A 17,827-nucleotide genomic window follows, 5' to 3' on the forward strand; every position below is an offset into this window, starting at 1 on the left:
AAGCTGTGAGGGGTCGCTAGGTGAGAAGGACGGGCTGTGTGGTGCTGCTCAAAACCAGATCCTGCTGGGGCAAAGCCTCCAACCAGTCCCTGCTCCCACCCTGAGGCCCTCCTGGGCTCTCCTCCAAGCCTCTCTTCTCCAGGGCCCTTCCAGCTGCAGCAGCTCCTTCCCATCCCTGGCCCCCACACTTCCCCCCTCACGCCCCCACGGAGACAAGAGCTGGGCCCAGTGTGTTGGTATACATCATACATTTATTAGTGAATATCCCTCTCAAAATCAGCCACAACATTAAAAAAAATAATGATTGCACTACTTGGTCAAGCAGAACTAGCAACTTTCATTTTAAAAAAAGTACAAATCTGTTAAAAATTTCAATCAGTATAATACACATATATATAATACAACATACTAGTTATGTTAAATGCTACAAAACCAATATGATTCCAATGGAATGGAAAAAAACAAACACTTTTAGAGCTTTAAGAACCTTTTTTTTCTATATATTAGCCTTTTTTCAAATACATACATGGGAAAAATGAGGTAACTGTAAAATGTGCAAGTAACAGAGCAAAAAAAATTATATATATATATTTATATATATATATATATATATAAAAACTTTCTAACACAGAACACACGTCCTAGCACCTTCCGGGGAGCCGCGGGGAACGCGGGGGTCCCACCGGAGGGCCCGGGGACTGGTATAATAGAACAGTAAACAGTCCACTATCCCACCACAGGAATTCATTGGTAAACAGTGGTATCTACAGCGCAGTCAGCAATCACAAACACCCTAAATAATTGTTTTTTAGTATTTTTTTTGTCATTTTTTCTTTTTGTTATTTTTTTTTAAATGATACTTTTAGCTGCTCATTGGAATAAATTCTGCAGCACACGAGCTGTGAGCTTTCGAGTCGCCGTCAAAGGACCGTAAGGCTTTCCTGGCTCCCTGGGCACCGCGAGGGCGGGAGGGGAGGAGGGGGCGTCTCCGGGGGCGCGAAGCCGGGGACTCCTTTGGTTATCTGTCACTGAGTGAGGGACGAGGAAGGGGCCGGGGTCCTGCCCAAGGGGCACCGAGCCCAGCGGTGCCGGTGCCACGGCAGAGAGCGGGCGGCGCCGGGCCGGGGCCCTTGGCCTCGATGCTCCGCACAGAGGGCGGAAAGGGCAGCGAGGGGGAGCCGGCCCGAAGCCCCCCGCTGCTCGCCACCCCCCGCGCCCCACCCGGGCAGCGTCCGGGGCCGCCCCACCGGTGGCTGGCACTGCCCCTCCGGCCCTCGGCGTGGGGAACACCACCGTGCCCGCCCCTGTGCCAGGCGCGGCCCCTCACCTCGCACCCGGCCGAGGCACGGCCGGGGCCCAGCCCCGCGCCTGCCCCCCGCCCCGCGGGGAGCCGCCCCTCCCGCCCCGGTCCCTTGCACAGCCGCCGCCGCGGGCGCGGACCCCGCGGGGACGGCCCTGAAAGTCTCACGGTCCTGCTGTGGCGTTGCGGACATGTGCAGTACAGTGCATGGCAGTATCAGCTGAGCACAAAAACCCCTCTCCCCACCCCCCTCACCCCACAGCCGGCTAGACGTAGCCAAGACCACGTTCCAAGCTGGTCAGACATGCATGCATATTTGTGAACATTTACATAGGGCTGGCGTCCGCTCGGAAGCTCCCAGGCGTCAGCGACGCGCCAGGAGGGGAGGGCGGTGCTCTCACCACCACCCCTGCCACCGCCTCCCGTCACCTCCTCGCTAATTAATCATGCAAAACAACGGCCACGCGGGATTGATGGAGCCGGGCGGCGGCGTGGCGGCTTCTCCCCCAGCGCCTGCATGGGCCGGGGGGATACGGTGGCAAGGGGACCGCTCACAGCTTCCCCTGCACCAGCCGGGCCAAGGCCAGGGTAGCACTGAAAATACTCCACGAAGTTATGAATAAAACCCCCGCCGCTCTGGGGGCCGCAGCCCAGCCGGCCCCTCGCTGCCCACCGGCCGGGGAAACCACGCCGTCCAGCCAGCAGGACGGGGCACGGGGCTACCTTGATTTACGTCGTCGGGACAGAGATACGAGCATGAGCCGGGGGCCGGGCAGCACACCGGGGACACCGCATGCCCAAAGCCCTAGGGACGGGGCTGGTGTCCCCTCCTCAAGCTTGTCTGCCTTGAGGGATGCCACAGAGCCTGGCCCCGGGAGCTGCGCTGGCCAGGCACAGGGGAATGAACAGGGAGAGGGGCCAGGGCTGCGCCAGCACCATCCTCCCACTGGCAAAAGACCCCAAGCAGCCACAGGCCTCTGGGGCTCCCAGGGCAGCCGAGGCAGGAGAGAGGCCGTGCCAGGCTGCGCACAGGAGCAGGGACAGAGGCATTCCTGTGTTCCTGCCTTTCTGCCCCAGCCACGCTGTGGGGTTGCTGGTGTCCCACCTTGGCCACACTCTGCCAGCCACCTCCTCCGGCTGTCCCCGGGGCCGGGGTGCTGCCGGCATCAAACCCAGAGTGCTCCTTCCTCTCTCCTCCCCGTGTCCTCCGAGAGCAACGCTGAGGGGAGGAGCCGCTTGCGTGCCCCTAGGGCAAACGGCCAAGGAACCAAAAACATGACGGAAATGAAAAGGAAAAAGGGGGAAAAAAACTATCGTAAAAAAGAAAATAGTGACAAAGGGAAAAACCACTAATTCCCTAGGAGAGTACAAAGACCTGGAAAGTGATGGAGCAACAACAGCGTCTTTGGAACGCAGAGGGCATGGCCACGCACCTCCCGCCTCCAGCACAACACGATTCGGGGCCCTGGGAGCGCAGCGGGCAGGCGTCCGGCTGAGTCCGTGCCCCGGCGGGGAGGAGGAGGGCTGGCCGGGAGCCCAGACTGCTCAATGCTCACCACATCCGAGGAGAGGCTTTGGGGAGGGGGGGTAAGCGCAGGGTCAGGCCCTAGCAGCGGGCAGCAGCCCCCGCCCCAGCCCGGCGTCCTTGTCCTCTAGCGAATTGTGCGGCTCAGCGCCCGCCAGCCTCAGTCTGCCTCCCGCTGCACCTCCGAGGCGTCCGCCCGGCAGATCGGGCACGTGCGGTTTGCCTGCGGGCAGAGAGACCGGGCAGGTGAGCGGCACCGCTGGCAAGGCTGGAACCACATCCCAGGAGTGCCTTATCCAGCCCTGCACAGTGCTCGGCCCCAGCTCCCGATGCATGCAGGGCACTGAGGCCACCCAGAAGGCAGCACCCTGTACCCGCAGCATCCCCAGAAGCGCCCCACTCCCCACCGCGGGCACAGGCAGTACCTTTAACCATTTGTCGACACACTTGGCGTGGAACTCGTGGTTGCAGGGCAGGACGCGGAGAAGCTGCCGGGCCTCGAAGTCGCTGAAGCACACAACGCACCTGGGGGAAGCAGCCATCAGTACAGCCCCACTGCCAGCCACGGCCCCAGACCCCCGTCGGGCCCCCCACGTGCGCCCCAAGCTCACTCACAGGGTCTGCTCAGACTGGTGGCTCTCGGGGTTGAAGCGGTAGGACGGGAGGTGCTCGATGTCTGCTTTGGTGAGTCCCCGTGGCTTGGCCTCCCCCAGCCGCTCGGCCAAGTTCAGCAGTGCCTGGAGGGAGATGCAGAGGCCGGCTCAGCTCATCTCCTGCCCTGGCACAGCATCCCTCCAGGGGTGCTCCTCAGCCTCCAGGAGGCTGCTCCCTCCCAGCACAGCCATCAGCAAACGCCCAGCTCTCCCATCCTATCACTTTGAGGAAGCCAAGCAGACGCACCTCATAATTCTCCATCTCCACATCATCCACATCCAGGTCTAAGCTGATCGTGGGCCCCACGGCTGTTGGCGACACAGGAAGCATAGAACTGGGGGGGAAGGACAGGGCAGTCAGCATGGGGCCACAAATCCCAACGTCCACCCTGGCACCCCACAGGGGGCTCCCCCTGTGCCAACACAATGCCACTGCGGTCCCCATCCACAGTGGCACCCCTGCCCCACGCATCCTGGAATATCCCCACCAGTACTCACAGGAAATAGGGCAGGAAGCTCGGATAGTAGGGAGGAGGCGGCGGAGGGGGTGGCGGTGGGGGCAGCGCCTGTTGCAGCCGGTACCGCTGGGCGTTCAGCCGCCGGGGCATCATATGGGGGTATGGCTGCAGGGAGACATGGGGCACTCAGAGCTGTGCCAGCCCCACAGTGTTCCCAACCCCACCCCAGGATGGGGACTTACCACGCCAAATGGCAGTTCTTGGTGCAGCGGGTCGTGGGGGAGGTAATGCAGCGGCATGGAGGGCGACAGCGTGGGAGTGTGGTGAGACGGAGGGTATGTGAAGCCTGCGATGGGGTGCTGCTCCCCTCGCAGGTCCACGTCATTGTCTATCCTCTGCAGAGGCTGTGGGGAAAGAATTAGGCTGAGAGGAGCATCCCAAATTACACCTCCCTGACACTATGAAGACAGAGCCACTCTGGGCACCCTGCCCACCACCCCCAGCTTAGACCCACAGGGTTGCAGAAGGACAAGACCCCAAGGTGGTGGGTGCATCATGTCCCCAGTCTGTCCCTCCACCCCAACTCACCATACGTGGATGCTGGGCTTGGAGAGGTACAAACTGCCCCAGGGGGGCCATGTGGGGCGGCTGGTGGGGGGGCACTGGCGGCGGGGGTGGGTGCAGGATGTAATGGTCGCTGGAGATGATGGGGGGGAATGTCTGGTAGGAGACGGGAAGTTGTTGCATGGCACATGCCTGAATCAGCTGTGGGGAGAGATGGAGAGAAAAACAAGGGTCAGACACCCCTGCCCCCTCCCCAGGGCCTCCAAAGGACCCTGTGCTCTCAGAAACTTGAGCTGCAGTGGGCTTGGGTGCCCACAGCACCTCTGGGCACTCACGGCCCAGGCTGCAGGCTGTCCCCAGGCGTCCCCTGCTGTGACTCACCGGGGGTGGGAGGCAGCAGAGCGGGTAGTGCTGTCCGCTGAACATCACTGAGCATGCTGGGAGCTGCTGGGTGCTGCACCCAGGGATGTGCTGGCCAGCGTGGATGGGGAAGCCTTGCGTCGTTACGGTGGTAACCGTGTAGGAGAGAGGGACAGGTCCCTGGTGCACCTAAGGACAAGGTGCCGAAGGCACAGTCAGGGTGCAGCCCTGTCTGAGCTGTCCCTGTCCTGACACTCAGCACTGGGACAAAACACCTGGCATGCCCATCCCGCTGGTGTGGCCATAGGGACAGGCTGAGTGAGGGCTCAGCCTGAGGGACAGGCTGACACAGCCTCCAACACATCACCATTACCACGGACTATGATGACAGTTGTCACATGAACAACCCTACAAGGCGACTGTCCCTAGCCCCTGGGAGCAGGGACCACCCTGGACATACCCAAAAGGCAGAGGGACCCCAAGATTAAAATCTCAGAGAGCCAGAGCACCAGCAGGTTTAGGGCTGGGTGATCCCAGCAGCAAGTGGCCAGAGGGGACCCAAGGACATGTCACCACTCCAGACAACAGTCCAAGGAACACCACAGGATCACACTTAGGAGTGGGGCTGGGGGCTGCAGCACCTACCTGGTCATGCAGATCCACCATGAATGGGTTCTGGTGGGGTGGGTGAGCGGCTGGGTGAAGCATTCGTGGCGGCGTGCTGGCAAGAGCGTAGGCGCGGGGCTCATCTACAGGGATGTGCGGCTGCTGGGGGAAGGCAGGGTGCACCTGGGGCTCATCCTGGCCCAGCAGGGTTGCCAGAGGTCGATCGCGTCGTCCCCACTGACGCCTGGCAGAGGGGCTGTGGGGCCACCGCAGGAAAGAAACAGAGCAGGAGTGACCCCCCAGGCCAGAGGGGCACCACAGCCCCAGGCAGGATGGCTACAGGAGGACCAGTGCCAGCCCAGAGTGAGATGCTTAGGGCATTGTGCCAGGCCACGTCAGGCTGGGCAGCTCCAGAACCAGCTTCTCTGCTCACCCTGCAAGTGCCCTCTCGGTGTCCGCAGCATAAAAAGGACCCCTGCTCCCCAGGGACCCCTCATTTGGGCCAGGGGGATGTGCTTCCCAGTCTATGTCCCCTCAAGCCCCAGCAGGACCAGAGAACCGGCCCCACAACCCCGTGTGCCACAGGGGCAGGGCTCCACACCACCCTGCAGCCCGTACCTTCGCCGGAGGTGGTCGGGGCTGCTGCAGGGTCCCCCCGAGAAACGGCGCTGGGCAAAAGGGGCAGAGGGCGGCCGCCTATTCACTGCCAGTTCCCATGGTCGCATTGGTGACGTCGGGAAGCGGATGGGCACACGGGACCTCAGGCTCCAGGCAGGGTAAGACACCAGCACCTTGAATTCTGCAAGAGGGACAGCGGGTCATGGCACTGTCCCGCCACCACTCAGGCTGCTGCTCCATCCTCACAAGGATGGTGATGCTGACAGCTGGAGCTCTTGCTGCTCCTCCACCTTGAGCTGCACCCACCCCATCTCTTGGGGCTGGATATGGCCCTGAGACGGGCTAGGAAGAGCCTGTCCCCAACTCCCTTGTTACTGTTCCTCCCCTTCATGGCCAGAGTCACCTCCCATGCACAACACAAAGAGAGAGAAAGACTTATTTTTGCACTTATTTTTGGCACAGAGGAAAGAAAGTGATGAAGAGCCCTGTGGCTATGGCAGCATCCCAGCCTGCTCACCGGCCAACAGGGAGCCTGAGCATGGCATGGGGAATTTCCAGCAGGTCCTTGATGCTGCTCTGAGGGGTGCTCTTTGTTACTGAGCTCCTGCACATCCTACTCTGGAGTGACACTGCTACCCCAGTGACCGGCACAGGGGCTGGTGGTGGCAGGAGGGTTCATGGCCCTTCTCTGTCAACTCCCTGCTGCAAACAGGGCACAGCCACACATCCCCACTGAGTAGGGGACAAGCATGGGCTGTGCTGAAACCAGGGAGGCAGCTCTGCTCCCCAAGGCAGTGGGACAGTGGGAACACTGCCCTGGCCCTGTTCCATCTCCCCTCCTACACCCAGCCTGACTGGTGTTCCTACACCAGAGCTCCCAGGACACAGCTCAACCCCTCAGTCCCAATGAACCCTGACACTGCACAGAGGAGACAGCTACATTTAGGGCCGGGCTTCCCCAGGCCCCAAAACAGCCTTCCTTGCCTCCATGTGTATCCAAGATCCTCCCTTTGTACCCCTCCATTGCCCAGCTTCCTTCGGCCTCCACAGCATCAGGCCAGCACACAGCAGCAGCCAGGGCCTTGGCACCGCAGCCCACACACCCCTAAATCCAGCTCACTGCAGGCTGCTGAGGACCCCCAGAGCAGCTTCTTCAGCTCCACCTCCTCCTCAGTGCCCATGGCAAAGACACACCGGGGACAGGAAAGATACCCCGTGGACCTGGAGCCAAGGGAATGCTGCTCAGCAGGGGGATCTCAGCCCAGCAGAGAGAAGCTGCAATGTCACTTTTGGGTGATGGCTATCAACAATCACTGGGACAAGTCCTGTGCCACACACAAATCTCTTCTTAACCTCACCTTCATCTCCACACTACCATAGAAGCTGAAAGCAAATTTCTCTTTGTTTTGGTAGAAAAAAAGGAAGAAGAAAAGCAAAAGCCACAGGCTGAGCCCTCCCAGAACCTGTCTGTGACTGTCACCAGGGAAGGGGGTGTGCCTGACCAGGAGGTTCCTTCCAGAGGGAGTTTATTCTGCCACCTTGAAGCTCTGCCCGGCTGCAATATGCCCCTGAGTGGGCTGGGAGCCAGAATGCAGCAACAACCCAGGTTTAGCCCCACTCTGAAGAAACCTCCCTGATGTGTTACTGCGTCCAGTTCCACATCCTCACTCTCGGAGCACACGTGCTGCCAAGGCCCTGTGTGATCCAGCGGGCACCTTCCAGACCAAGCACCACAGCAATGGGCTTGGGGATGGGCAGCATGTCCGCAGAGGAAAGCTGAAGCCATACAGGGGCTCGCCTGTTCCTGGGACCTCCAGATCGGAGAGCTGCCTGCGCTCCGGGAACCCAGGACAGCATCCCAAGGCAGGACGGCACTCTCGACTTGCGGGACAGCGCTGGCCCGGCCCCGTCCTGCCACAGGCAGCAGCCGTGAGGTACCCACCCTCCTGTCCCAAGCGGGCACACCCGGCTCCCTCCGCACCCGCGGCTGGGAGCCAGCGGCCGCTCCGAGCAGGGTGACCGTGACCCCGCGGAGGCCACCGCTGCTCCGACACGGAGGGATCGCGGTCCCGCAGCCTCTCGGAGGGGCGGGGGGAGGCGGCTCCCGAGCCCCGCCGAGAACAAAGTTAGCAGCGCGCCAGCGCTCACGCCCGGTGCCATCTGCTCGGGCAGAGCCGGGCTCCGGGACTACCGGCGGAGCCGCCCGCCCTGGGGGTCCTGCCACCTCGCTGCCACCCACCCCCGGCTCTGTCCCGGCACCCCGAGCTCTCCCGCAGCCCCTTCCCCGCCGTTCCCAGGCGGACGCCGCCAGCTCCCCCGGGAGCGAGGTCACCGCTGGCTCCGCCGCACCGGCAGCCCCTTCGGAAGGACGACCCCGACGCCCAACCCCACCCCCAGACCCGACCCAGACCCGACCCTCGGTGTCCGGGACGGCGGCGCACGGCGGGGCGAGCGGCACAAGCCGGAGCGCACCGACGGAGCGCCCCACGGTGCAGCACCCCGGGGAGGCACCGCGGCCACCGGCAGCCGGGAGCGCAGCGCAGCCCGCGCCCCCCGCCGCGGAGCCCTGCCGGTGCCGGTGCGGATCTGTGGCTTTAAGAGCGGCCGCTCCGGGGCCATGTGCTCGGCGCCAAACAAAAGCAATAACAAAGGCGGCCGCCGGACCCCGCCGCCGCCGCCCGGGGCAGGTGCCGTCGGGGGTCCGGGGGGCGGCCCCCGCCCCCGCCCCGCTCCCGCCCCCCCCCCGGCCCGCACGTACCTGCACCGATAGCCCGGGCCGCCGCTCCGGTGCCGCTGCGGCGCCCCCGCCCCCTCCCTCCCGCCGCTCTTTGTTCGCCGACGCCGGGCCCGGGCCTGCCCCCCCCCGCCGGCCCGCCGCCGGCCCTCCCCTCCCTCCCTCCCGCCTCCCGCCGGGCCGGCCCCCTCCCCGCCACCGCTGTTTCCGGTGCCTCTTTGTTTTCCGCGGCGCGGCGGGCCGGGGTGCGCGGGGGGCGCCTGTCCCTTTAAGAAGCAGCGGGACGCACCGGGCCGAGTCCCGGCGCGCGGGGGCACCGGGGGCGCGCGCGGCCGGTGCGGGGGGGGGCGGAGGGGGCGGCCGGGGGCACCGGGGGGGGGCGGCGCGGCGCGCGCGCGTCCCACGTGACCAGGCGTGTCACGGTCCGCAGCCATCTTGGAGCGCGGGGCCGCCACGCGGGGCAGCGACCCCGCTCCGGAACCGCCGAGTGGGCCCAGAACGGCGGGCACCGGGCACGCACCGGGCACGCACCGCCCTTCTCCGGCGGCCTGCTGACGCTACCGGCCGCCTCGCCCCGCTGCGACAGGCCTTAAGGCGGGTGGCACCGTACCTGCGGCTGTGCCCCCGCAGCTCTCCCGGGCCCTGCTCACCGGGCTGGCAGCTCCGTGGGCCCGCTGGGCCGCGGCGGTCCCGTGGGCCCGGAAGTCGCGGTGCTTCTGTGCTGGTGGGCAGAGAAACCCGGGGGTGGGGAAGCAGCGGCTCAGCTCCCACCACCTTCCGCACTCGGACGGGAGCACGGAGGAGTTCCTCCCCTCCTGCTTAGGACATCAAACCCTCTGCCCGCACCGCCAGCTCTCCCAGGGCATCTGTAGCCAGTTCGAACTTTTAACACGCCAGAAAAGCCCCTTTTGCTTCAGAAAAGCCTCCTGTTCTCTCCCATTAATTAAGCAAGAAGCAGGAACTACTCGGACCATCTCCTGCACAGCTGCAGCTGGCCTGAGCGAGTCACCGGCCGGTGGCTAACGCTGAGCTGGAGAGGAGCGCCACCGGCTCCCCGGGAGCTGCGCACCGAGAGGCCGAAGCCACCGGCCCCCCGTGTGCCCCAGCAGCACCGCTGAGGCACCAGTCAAACCCCCTGCTCCGGACAGCACATCCAGCAGCTTCACTGGGCGCCAGATGCTGCATCCGAGCCAAATTTCCCCCGGTTACAAGGCGCACTTAGAAATTCCCAGGTAGGCGAGCGAGCCAGCCGGCAGCCCTGATGTAATGCCTATAAACCAGCCCTCCCCTGACAGCTGGGCTTTAAAGTGCTAACAACCAAAAGGGAGCTAATTAATTTGTAGCATCACCCCTTTCAAAGAAAACCTCAGATTGACGATTTAACAATTCAGTAGCTCATTGTTGCGATGAGCAGTCGGATTCAGCTTTGCCAGATTTCAGCCCTGTGCCCAGGTCCCTTCAGGCCCCTCAAGGCTCTCACCTCTTCACCCCAAATCCAGGCGTGCAGGAGGAACTACACCAGGCTCAAGGATCCTCCGGGACACAGAGCATTCTGGGGCAAGATCCCTCTGCTATGACTCTCAGTAGCACCACGGCCAATGCTTCTTGTCCCCGTGGTAGGGGACACACAGGACAAGGAAGGCAGCACAGCAAGGCAGACCTATGACAAGTGTCAGAGCCACGCACTTAAGCAAGAACTCCAGCAGGAAGAGCCAAAGCATTGAATCAGCCCAAACCTGAACAACCACCCTCCAGGTCTGTTCCACTACAGTCTCCTTGCTTCAGGAGCTGGGGACTACAGGGAAGTGAAGGAAAATAGCACTCTGTCCTTTGACCTTGCCATTGTTTGTAGGCAGAGGTAGCACTGCACCTTCACAGGATTGCCAGGACACGATCTGATCCTGGGCAGAGCACTGACAGCAGGCAGAGGCCACAAATGGTGGATATCTGTGCAGACACTCCCTCCAGACCCGCTCCAGCATCACCAGCTTCCCCGTGGGCAGCAGCTATTGATGTCCTCAGGACAGCATCAGGAGAAGCCATCGATGGAACAGAGCTCACACGCTGCTCCCGCTCCCTGCCCAGCCAGGCTGGATCATTCCCCTGGCACAGCCACACTGCACACGGCTGTGCCCAGTGAGGACAGGGCACCACACATCCAGCTGCAGGATCAGGGTGTGTGCAAACAGCTCTGCCCACACTGTCTCAGGGACACAGCCATGCACATAGACTCCAACATCACACTGACCCAAGTACAGAGCTGTGCCTGAAAAGCCATGTGAGGGGCCCAAAGCATGCTACAGCAAAGCTGGTAAGGCTGGTCAGTGCTTCTGGGCCACGACAAGGGAGCCCAGTTCAGCCACAGAGACCTGTGACACCCCTGGGACAGCCCGTAAGCTTTAGATAGCTCTCTCCGTGCAGGGGCTGCTCAGGGCTGCTCAGGCTGAACCTGGATGCTCTACAGCCGACAGGTGGCCCATCCTTTCCTTCAGGATAGCCAGGGGCCAGCAGGACGAAGTCTCCCTGAGCCCAGGCTCTTTAAGAGACCATCTGCTGCCACAGACATGCCACCTCCCTTGCCCCATATATAGGTCAGGTCTGACACAGGATTAGCCAGGGTGATCCAGTGGTGAGAGCACATCTCCCACTGGAGGCTTGGTCTGCCGTGTGCTCTCCCCAACACTCTGTGTGCCAATGCTTCACCTCCACATCCTCCTGGGCCTCTCACACAAGTCCAGGGAGAGAGAGAGGCCCCAGATCCTATTCTTTTCTCCCCAGGGCCTAGGAAAAAAGCGTGAAGAAACTGGCATCAAGAACTCAGAAGCTCTCAGACTGCAGGGAGGGAGGAGCAGCACGAGTGTCCCTACCCTGCCCAACACAAACACCAGAGGACAAGGGACACCCCAACATCAGCAGGGTGAAGCGCTTCTCCACTGTGGAGACGGGGGAGCAAGGAGCTCCCTCCCTGCTCCACACACCCGGTGGAGCTGAGTTCACTGGCAGTGGAGGCAGGACGCCTCCGCCGTGATCACACGCCACCCACTCCCACCCCCGGGCTGACAGCACTCCCATCAAACGCCTCCAGCCACACACACGTGGAGGATGCTGACATGAGGAGCGAGTAGCTGCACAGGCAGCGGAACTGATAACGCCCAGTTTCCTGTCGATCTCTCCCACGTGGATTCTCTGATGTCTAATAGCATGGCTGAGCTGCACTGCAGAGGGAGAACTAGCAGCACCTTCCTCCCCAAGAGCCAGAGCCTGTAGCAAGCCAAGACCTCAGAGGCAGCATCCACACCTGACACCTACCCCAACTGACACCATCCGGCAAGTTCAAAGCCAAGCGAACACAGATAGGCTTGCAACAAGCCATCATTTCCTTAAGACAGGGTAAATAATCTGCAGAGATCTCCACCTTCCTTCATTTGCCCTAGAAACACAAGCATGACCTGAATAGCATGACCAGAAGGCTGCAGGTGCAGCAGCTGGGTCCAGCTCGGCCACCTCTGTAGTTAAGCAGCATCAAGGAATGGGCTGTGTCCTCCTCGCTCCTGGGTGGCCTCTTCTCCCCTGAACAGAGGCATGCTGAACTACACACACCTCTGTCTGCCCAGGCATCTTGCAGCAGCCACTTCCAACAGCTCAGCTGCACATAGATGGGAGGAAAAGAGCCAGTGCCACCATGTCCATCCCCAACCTGCTGCCTGGCTAGCCTCCCTGGTCCTTCCTTTCCTTTCTACTATGAGACACTGCTCTTCAGGACTCTATACTCCTCTGCCCTTCACTTTTAGTTCTCATTTCAGACAGCCCTTTCCTAAAACAGACCCAGTCTCTCCTATGGCAGAGCCAGCACAGGGAGGAGGGATCACTCCTCTTTCCCTTCCCCACACAGCATTCCTGAAGTCCCTAGCTCATCTGTCACCTCTCCACAAGCATCTCTCTGAGTCCAGCCTGCTGTCTACATGCTGTGGACAGTGTTAATGCATGTGCCAGGTGAGTGGCTAAGGGCAGGAGGGGCCAGGCTCCAGACACCTTCCCCACTGCTCCCCACTGCGCTCAGTCAGAGCAGCTCCTGCGAAGGGATACAGGCAGAGCCAGGAGCTGGTGGATGGCAAAGAGCAGTTTTGTTACCACTCAGCAAAACGAAGCGTCTCTTGAAAGCACTAGTGACAGTCAGGAAGTTGGGCTGGGTGGTTTGTTTTGCATTTTAAGAAGCCTGCAGGGACACCAACAACCTGCAACAATCATTTTCAGAAAGTAGCTCAGAGAAACTCATGATTTTCAGCAACCGTTTACCCCTCCTTTGTCCTTGATTAAAAATTTGCCAAGAGGCTGCTTACAAGATGCACCAAAACAGAAAGTGACCACTACCCTAAAGTGAAAAGGAGGCTTGCTGCAATATGTTCCCATACATCACTCAGAGAACCCCATACCAGTGCCTGAGGTTGGTTTTAAGAGCAAAAACATGACTTTCAAGCTGACAGCCCCCATGCACAAAGCACAACTGTGGTGACAAGAGAGCAGCCTGGGGCACAGGAGCTGCCTGACCTCTGCTACAGCTCTCAATGGCAGATTTTTATTGTTCACCACTTTCCCAAAGCACAAGCATGGAGAGAAAACCAACTAAGACACTCAAAATGCAAACGCAGTTAGGAGCCCCACCAGCACAGCAGGGAAAAGACAACCTGCCGGAGGGGACCGTGCCTCAGCATTGCCAGGCTTGGGGGAAGGAGGACCAGAACATGGGCCCTCCCTTCCCAGGGGCAACAGCGAGAGATGCCAGAGGCCTGGATCACCAAGATACAGGATCACCTGAGAGAAAGCAGCTCCTAACATGCTGCAGGCCAGTCCTCTGCTCTGCATGGCTGAACTAAAAACCTTCATCCTGCTTTCCAGGGTAGCCAAGGAAGACCCAGAACTACAGCTCTGAAGCCAGTGAGAGCAGGTCTCCAGGGACCAGTCTGCAGCTGGAAAATAATATTCACAAGGCCTGCAACAAGCACTGCTTGTTGGAGACACTGCTCATCCTCATCCTCTGCCATGCACAAAGTATGGAGCCCTCCCAAACCACCTCACTCCATAAAACCCAGATATGCCACTCTGGACATGGGACCCATGGTCTGCTTGTGCCTTCCAGGAAACAGCTCCTGCCCTGAAACACTGAGGATTTGCAGGTGCAAGGATGAAAGGATAAGCACCATAGTGCAGCTCTGCTGCCCAGAGAGTCAGCAGGCTCTCAGTCACACCGACTGCACAGATCCACACCGCTCCCCTCTGCAACTGACCTGTCTCAGGGAGCCACACAACATCCTCATGGAGCTCCATGACCGCGGGGCTCAAGGCTTGGCTCTCCCAAGTTCCTGCATCAATGTCAGAGGGCTCTGGGAGAGCTCCCCAGCACCAGCAGCTTCCTTGGATGTTTTAGCAGCCTCTGGACACATCAGACTGGCACCCTACAGGCTGTGCCTGCAAGGTGGGTACACAACCCTTTGGCCAACTAATTACCCACATACAGCAGGTGATAAACCATGTTTCTCCAGACTGGTCAAAGCAGGGAAAATGTTGCGCCCAGCTCCTCAATAAAGAGGAGAAAACCCCAAAAGCACCCAGAAGCCAGGCTTTTCTGCCACCAGCACCTCCCAAGCCATGCCCGCGGCCAGCCTCACATGACAGTGGAGTGGATGCACACAGGAGGAGTGGCTGTAGTGACAGCGTTACAGCTTGTGTCCAACACACAGCTGAGCCCAGCAAATCCCAGCGCTCTGCAGCTCTCCTTTACAAACTCCACACACTGCGCAGGTACGTGAGCGTCAGTGAGAGCTCAGTGCCCACAGCCCCAGGAAAATGACACCGAGAGGGACACAGCCCAGTGAGTACGGGGCTCCTGAACTCTCTGCTGGCAACTAGCACAAGGACTGGCCCACACCAAGCCCCAGGAACCAGGGAGGGCTGTTCTTACACCAGCCCCAATTGCCCAGGGCCAGCCCCTCTGCTACTTCAGCACACGTACTCCCAGCAGGAAGCAGAGACACCCAGCAGGATAAGCAGGACTTCACCCCATCTAACTCTGCTCTGAGTGACTTTACATCATTCCCCACTCCACCGTGGGTGGCAGGACTTGGGCAGTTCTGCAGACAACCTGGGAGAAAAGTGCTGTGAGCTGAAACCCAGCCCTTACCTGCCAGCTGTTATTTCATTCCTCTAACAGGTCCATAAACCAAGGATAATTAAATCTCTCCTAAACTCTCTTCCATTTAAAATAAAAATCTATAGTCCCTATTTCATTAGTTGGCTCTAGGTTTTACAGCTTGATCAATTCCCCTCACAGGGCCCTGGTCCTGGACAGGCAGATGCAAACATGCAGCTTCCATGGTGGGGATCAATGGGATTTGCAAAGTCTCCCACCCCATTCCTTGTTCCTCACTCACCAAAGGGAGCCACACAGCCCAGCAGGTAGGGACAGTGTGTTTCACTGCTCAGGGGAACATCACTGCTATGTGTGCCTCCAGAGGTCAGAGTGAGCACCTGGCAAGAACAGAGGCAGCAGCGACACTCCCTCTCCAGCGAAGGGCCCCAAGAACACAGCCACGACCCTAAAGGCGAAGCAGCCCAGCAAGCCAGCAGGGTGACATCTCCCTGTTTGCTCCACAGTGAAGAGGGCCAAGGCTCAGCTCCCACAGCTGTCAGCCGGAGTCAGAGCCCACCACAAGCACCAGCTGGGAACCAAGAGCAGCCGCCACCTCTCTGACCTCCCTGCACACAAAGCGGAAGAGACTCGTCTGAGGCACACGGGCTCAGTGTTTCCTGCCCTTCCCAGCCCCAGCCCTCTGCTGCTGCCCTGCCACACAACACCTTCCCCCTGCCAGCCTGCCAGCCAGATGGCTCTCGCCACCCCTGCAAGCCTCTTCCTCCACAGCAGCAGGAGCTTCCAGCGCCTGGCAGCAGACGGAGGGACCACAGCAGCAGCCAGAGCTGCACCGAGAGCATCTGGGCAGAACCCACGGAGTGGACATCAGAGTGCTGGGCAGCCCTTGGCCAGCACCCAGGTGCCCCCCAGCACCTATCACATAATTTCCCTCTGTTCCAGGGGCATATCCCTTCTCCCTCCCACCTTTGCACAGCCAGAGCACAGCAAGTTGCCACAGTCTGAGTCCCATCAGGACCAGGACACACCATGGTGGCAGCCACAGAGGGAAGATCTCGCAGCTCCAGTGAGCTCTGCCCTGGCCACACAATGCCAGCGATGGACAGACCAGACCATCAGGGCCCAAATCTTGTTCTCTGCTTGAACCAGCTGGAACTTGCCAGGGGATATCAGGACAGATTTTTGTCCATCACTTGGAGAGTGCCTAGCTCCAAGCAAGGCTAGGGGAACAAAGCCTTGCCATCCCACTGAGGCTCCTTGCATGGCTGCATGCAGGGAGGTGGCACTGGAGCCTCCAAAACACACACAGGTGCCTCCTGCCTCACCTCCCATGCCAACACCTGCCCTGTCTCCACTGGCACCGTGTCCCAATGCGGGGGGGAATGGAGGGGCCACATTTCACCTGCTAAACGTAACCCACTGCTCGAGGGGCGTGACACCACCTGGCCAGCCCCAGAGCAGACACCCAAAGGTGACAAACAAAGGCGCCCAGCAGGCACTCCGCATTAGCAGTATTTTTAGACACCACTATGGAGCCGGCCTTATTATTTTCATTGCAACGTGCATAATTACCCACCATGCACCGCAGTGACATCAGACGCAGCGGCTCTCCTCCGACAGCTGCTCCTCCTCCGGGGCTCCTGCTGGCCCCGGGACCCACCTGCCCCGCCGGCTCTGCCCTGCGCATCCCCCCGGGGCACAACACCCCACCTCGAGGACGGCCTCGAGGTCCTGGGGCATCAGAGCCGACAGGGGTACAGGTGATAGAGGGACAGAGCAAGGCACAGGACAGAGAGAAGGCAAGGCAGGGATGATGTCTGGAGCTGCAGGCATACACAGCCGGTTGTGCTGGAGCACGGGGCCGGTGCAGAGCTGGTGGACAAGGTACCAGCACAAAACAGAGCCACGCTCCTGGCAAGAGGGGCTGTCCCCAGACGGAGGAACAGCACCTGCCTAGCCACAGAGCTCAACTCCTACGCGGCAGAGCAAACCCTGGAGTGGATACCAGCTGCCCACAACGTGGTCCCACACGTCCTCCGTGGGACAGGGCTGCCACGGGCCCACACACAGCCCACGCTGCCGGCACAGATCCTGCCGGGCCGGCGGCACGGCTTGTGCCACCGCCACCTCCCCCGGTGCCACTTACCCCCACCCCGTCACCTCGGGCTCATTTGTTTCCTACCTCCTCTCCAGGGACAACTTTCCGAAGAGTTTCACCAGTTCCCCTCCCGTCCCCTGTCCCACACCGGAGCCTGCCCCGAGCTGACAGTTTACCGGGTCCGGGGTAACGGCGAACGGGACACCGCGAGGTGCCAAGCGGGACGAGGACACAGCCAGTTAGAAGCCCGTAACCGAAGCCAGACAACCAGCCTCAGCAGAAGCCCCTGACTCCCGCCCGGCCCGGGTGCGGGAGACCCCGAGAAGGGGCTCCGGCCGGGCAGGCTCAGACAGCCGCCACGGGCAGCAGCGCTCCGGCTCCGTCCCCGCTGCCCCCGGTCCCCGCGGGGCTCCCCAGCAGCGGGGGCTCCTCCCACCGCCCTGCGGCTGCACCGGGCCTGGCTGCGCTTTGCGGCCGCTTCCCCGAGCCCCGATGCCCCGGCAGCCGCCACCCCCGCCCGCGCCGGCCATCCGCTGGTTCCGCGCACCGGGCCCGGCCCCGCCGCACCGGGCCGCGCTCGCTCCTCCGCCCGCCGCAGCGGGCCCGCAGCCCCGCATCCGCCCCATCGCCCGGCGCCCAGCCCACCGCCCTGCCCGTGCCGCTGCCCCGAGGCTGCCCTACCCCTTCCCTCCGCCTCCCCCCAGCCCCGGCCCTGCCCGCCGCCTCCCCCCGGTGCCCCGGCCCTGCCCCGCACGGCCCGGGCCTG

At 61.3% G+C, this 17,827-nt stretch overlaps 1 protein-coding gene across 1 annotated transcript; it reads right to left on the reverse strand.

Moving 5' to 3' along the window:
* Positions 1-231: 231 nt before the first annotated feature.
* On the reverse strand, positions 232-17,175 carry RNF44 (ring finger protein 44). The gene is given in 14 exon segments (XM_030283891.4): positions 232-3,048; positions 3,251-3,350; positions 3,441-3,562; positions 3,726-3,813; positions 3,977-4,101; positions 4,179-4,340; positions 4,525-4,701; positions 4,882-5,049; positions 5,506-5,722; positions 6,085-6,265; positions 8,843-8,891; positions 8,893-8,953; positions 8,955-9,072; positions 9,075-17,175. Coding segments are annotated over 14 exon segments (1,809 nt in total). The 5' UTR covers positions 9,253-17,175; the 3' UTR covers positions 232-2,985.
* Positions 17,176-17,827: the final 652 nt, after the last annotated feature.

The sequence above is a fragment of the Taeniopygia guttata genome, chromosome 13 (genome assembly GCF_048771995.1).
Source record: "Taeniopygia guttata chromosome 13, bTaeGut7.mat, whole genome shotgun sequence".
Taxonomy (NCBI): domain Eukaryota; kingdom Metazoa; phylum Chordata; class Aves; order Passeriformes; family Estrildidae; genus Taeniopygia; species Taeniopygia guttata.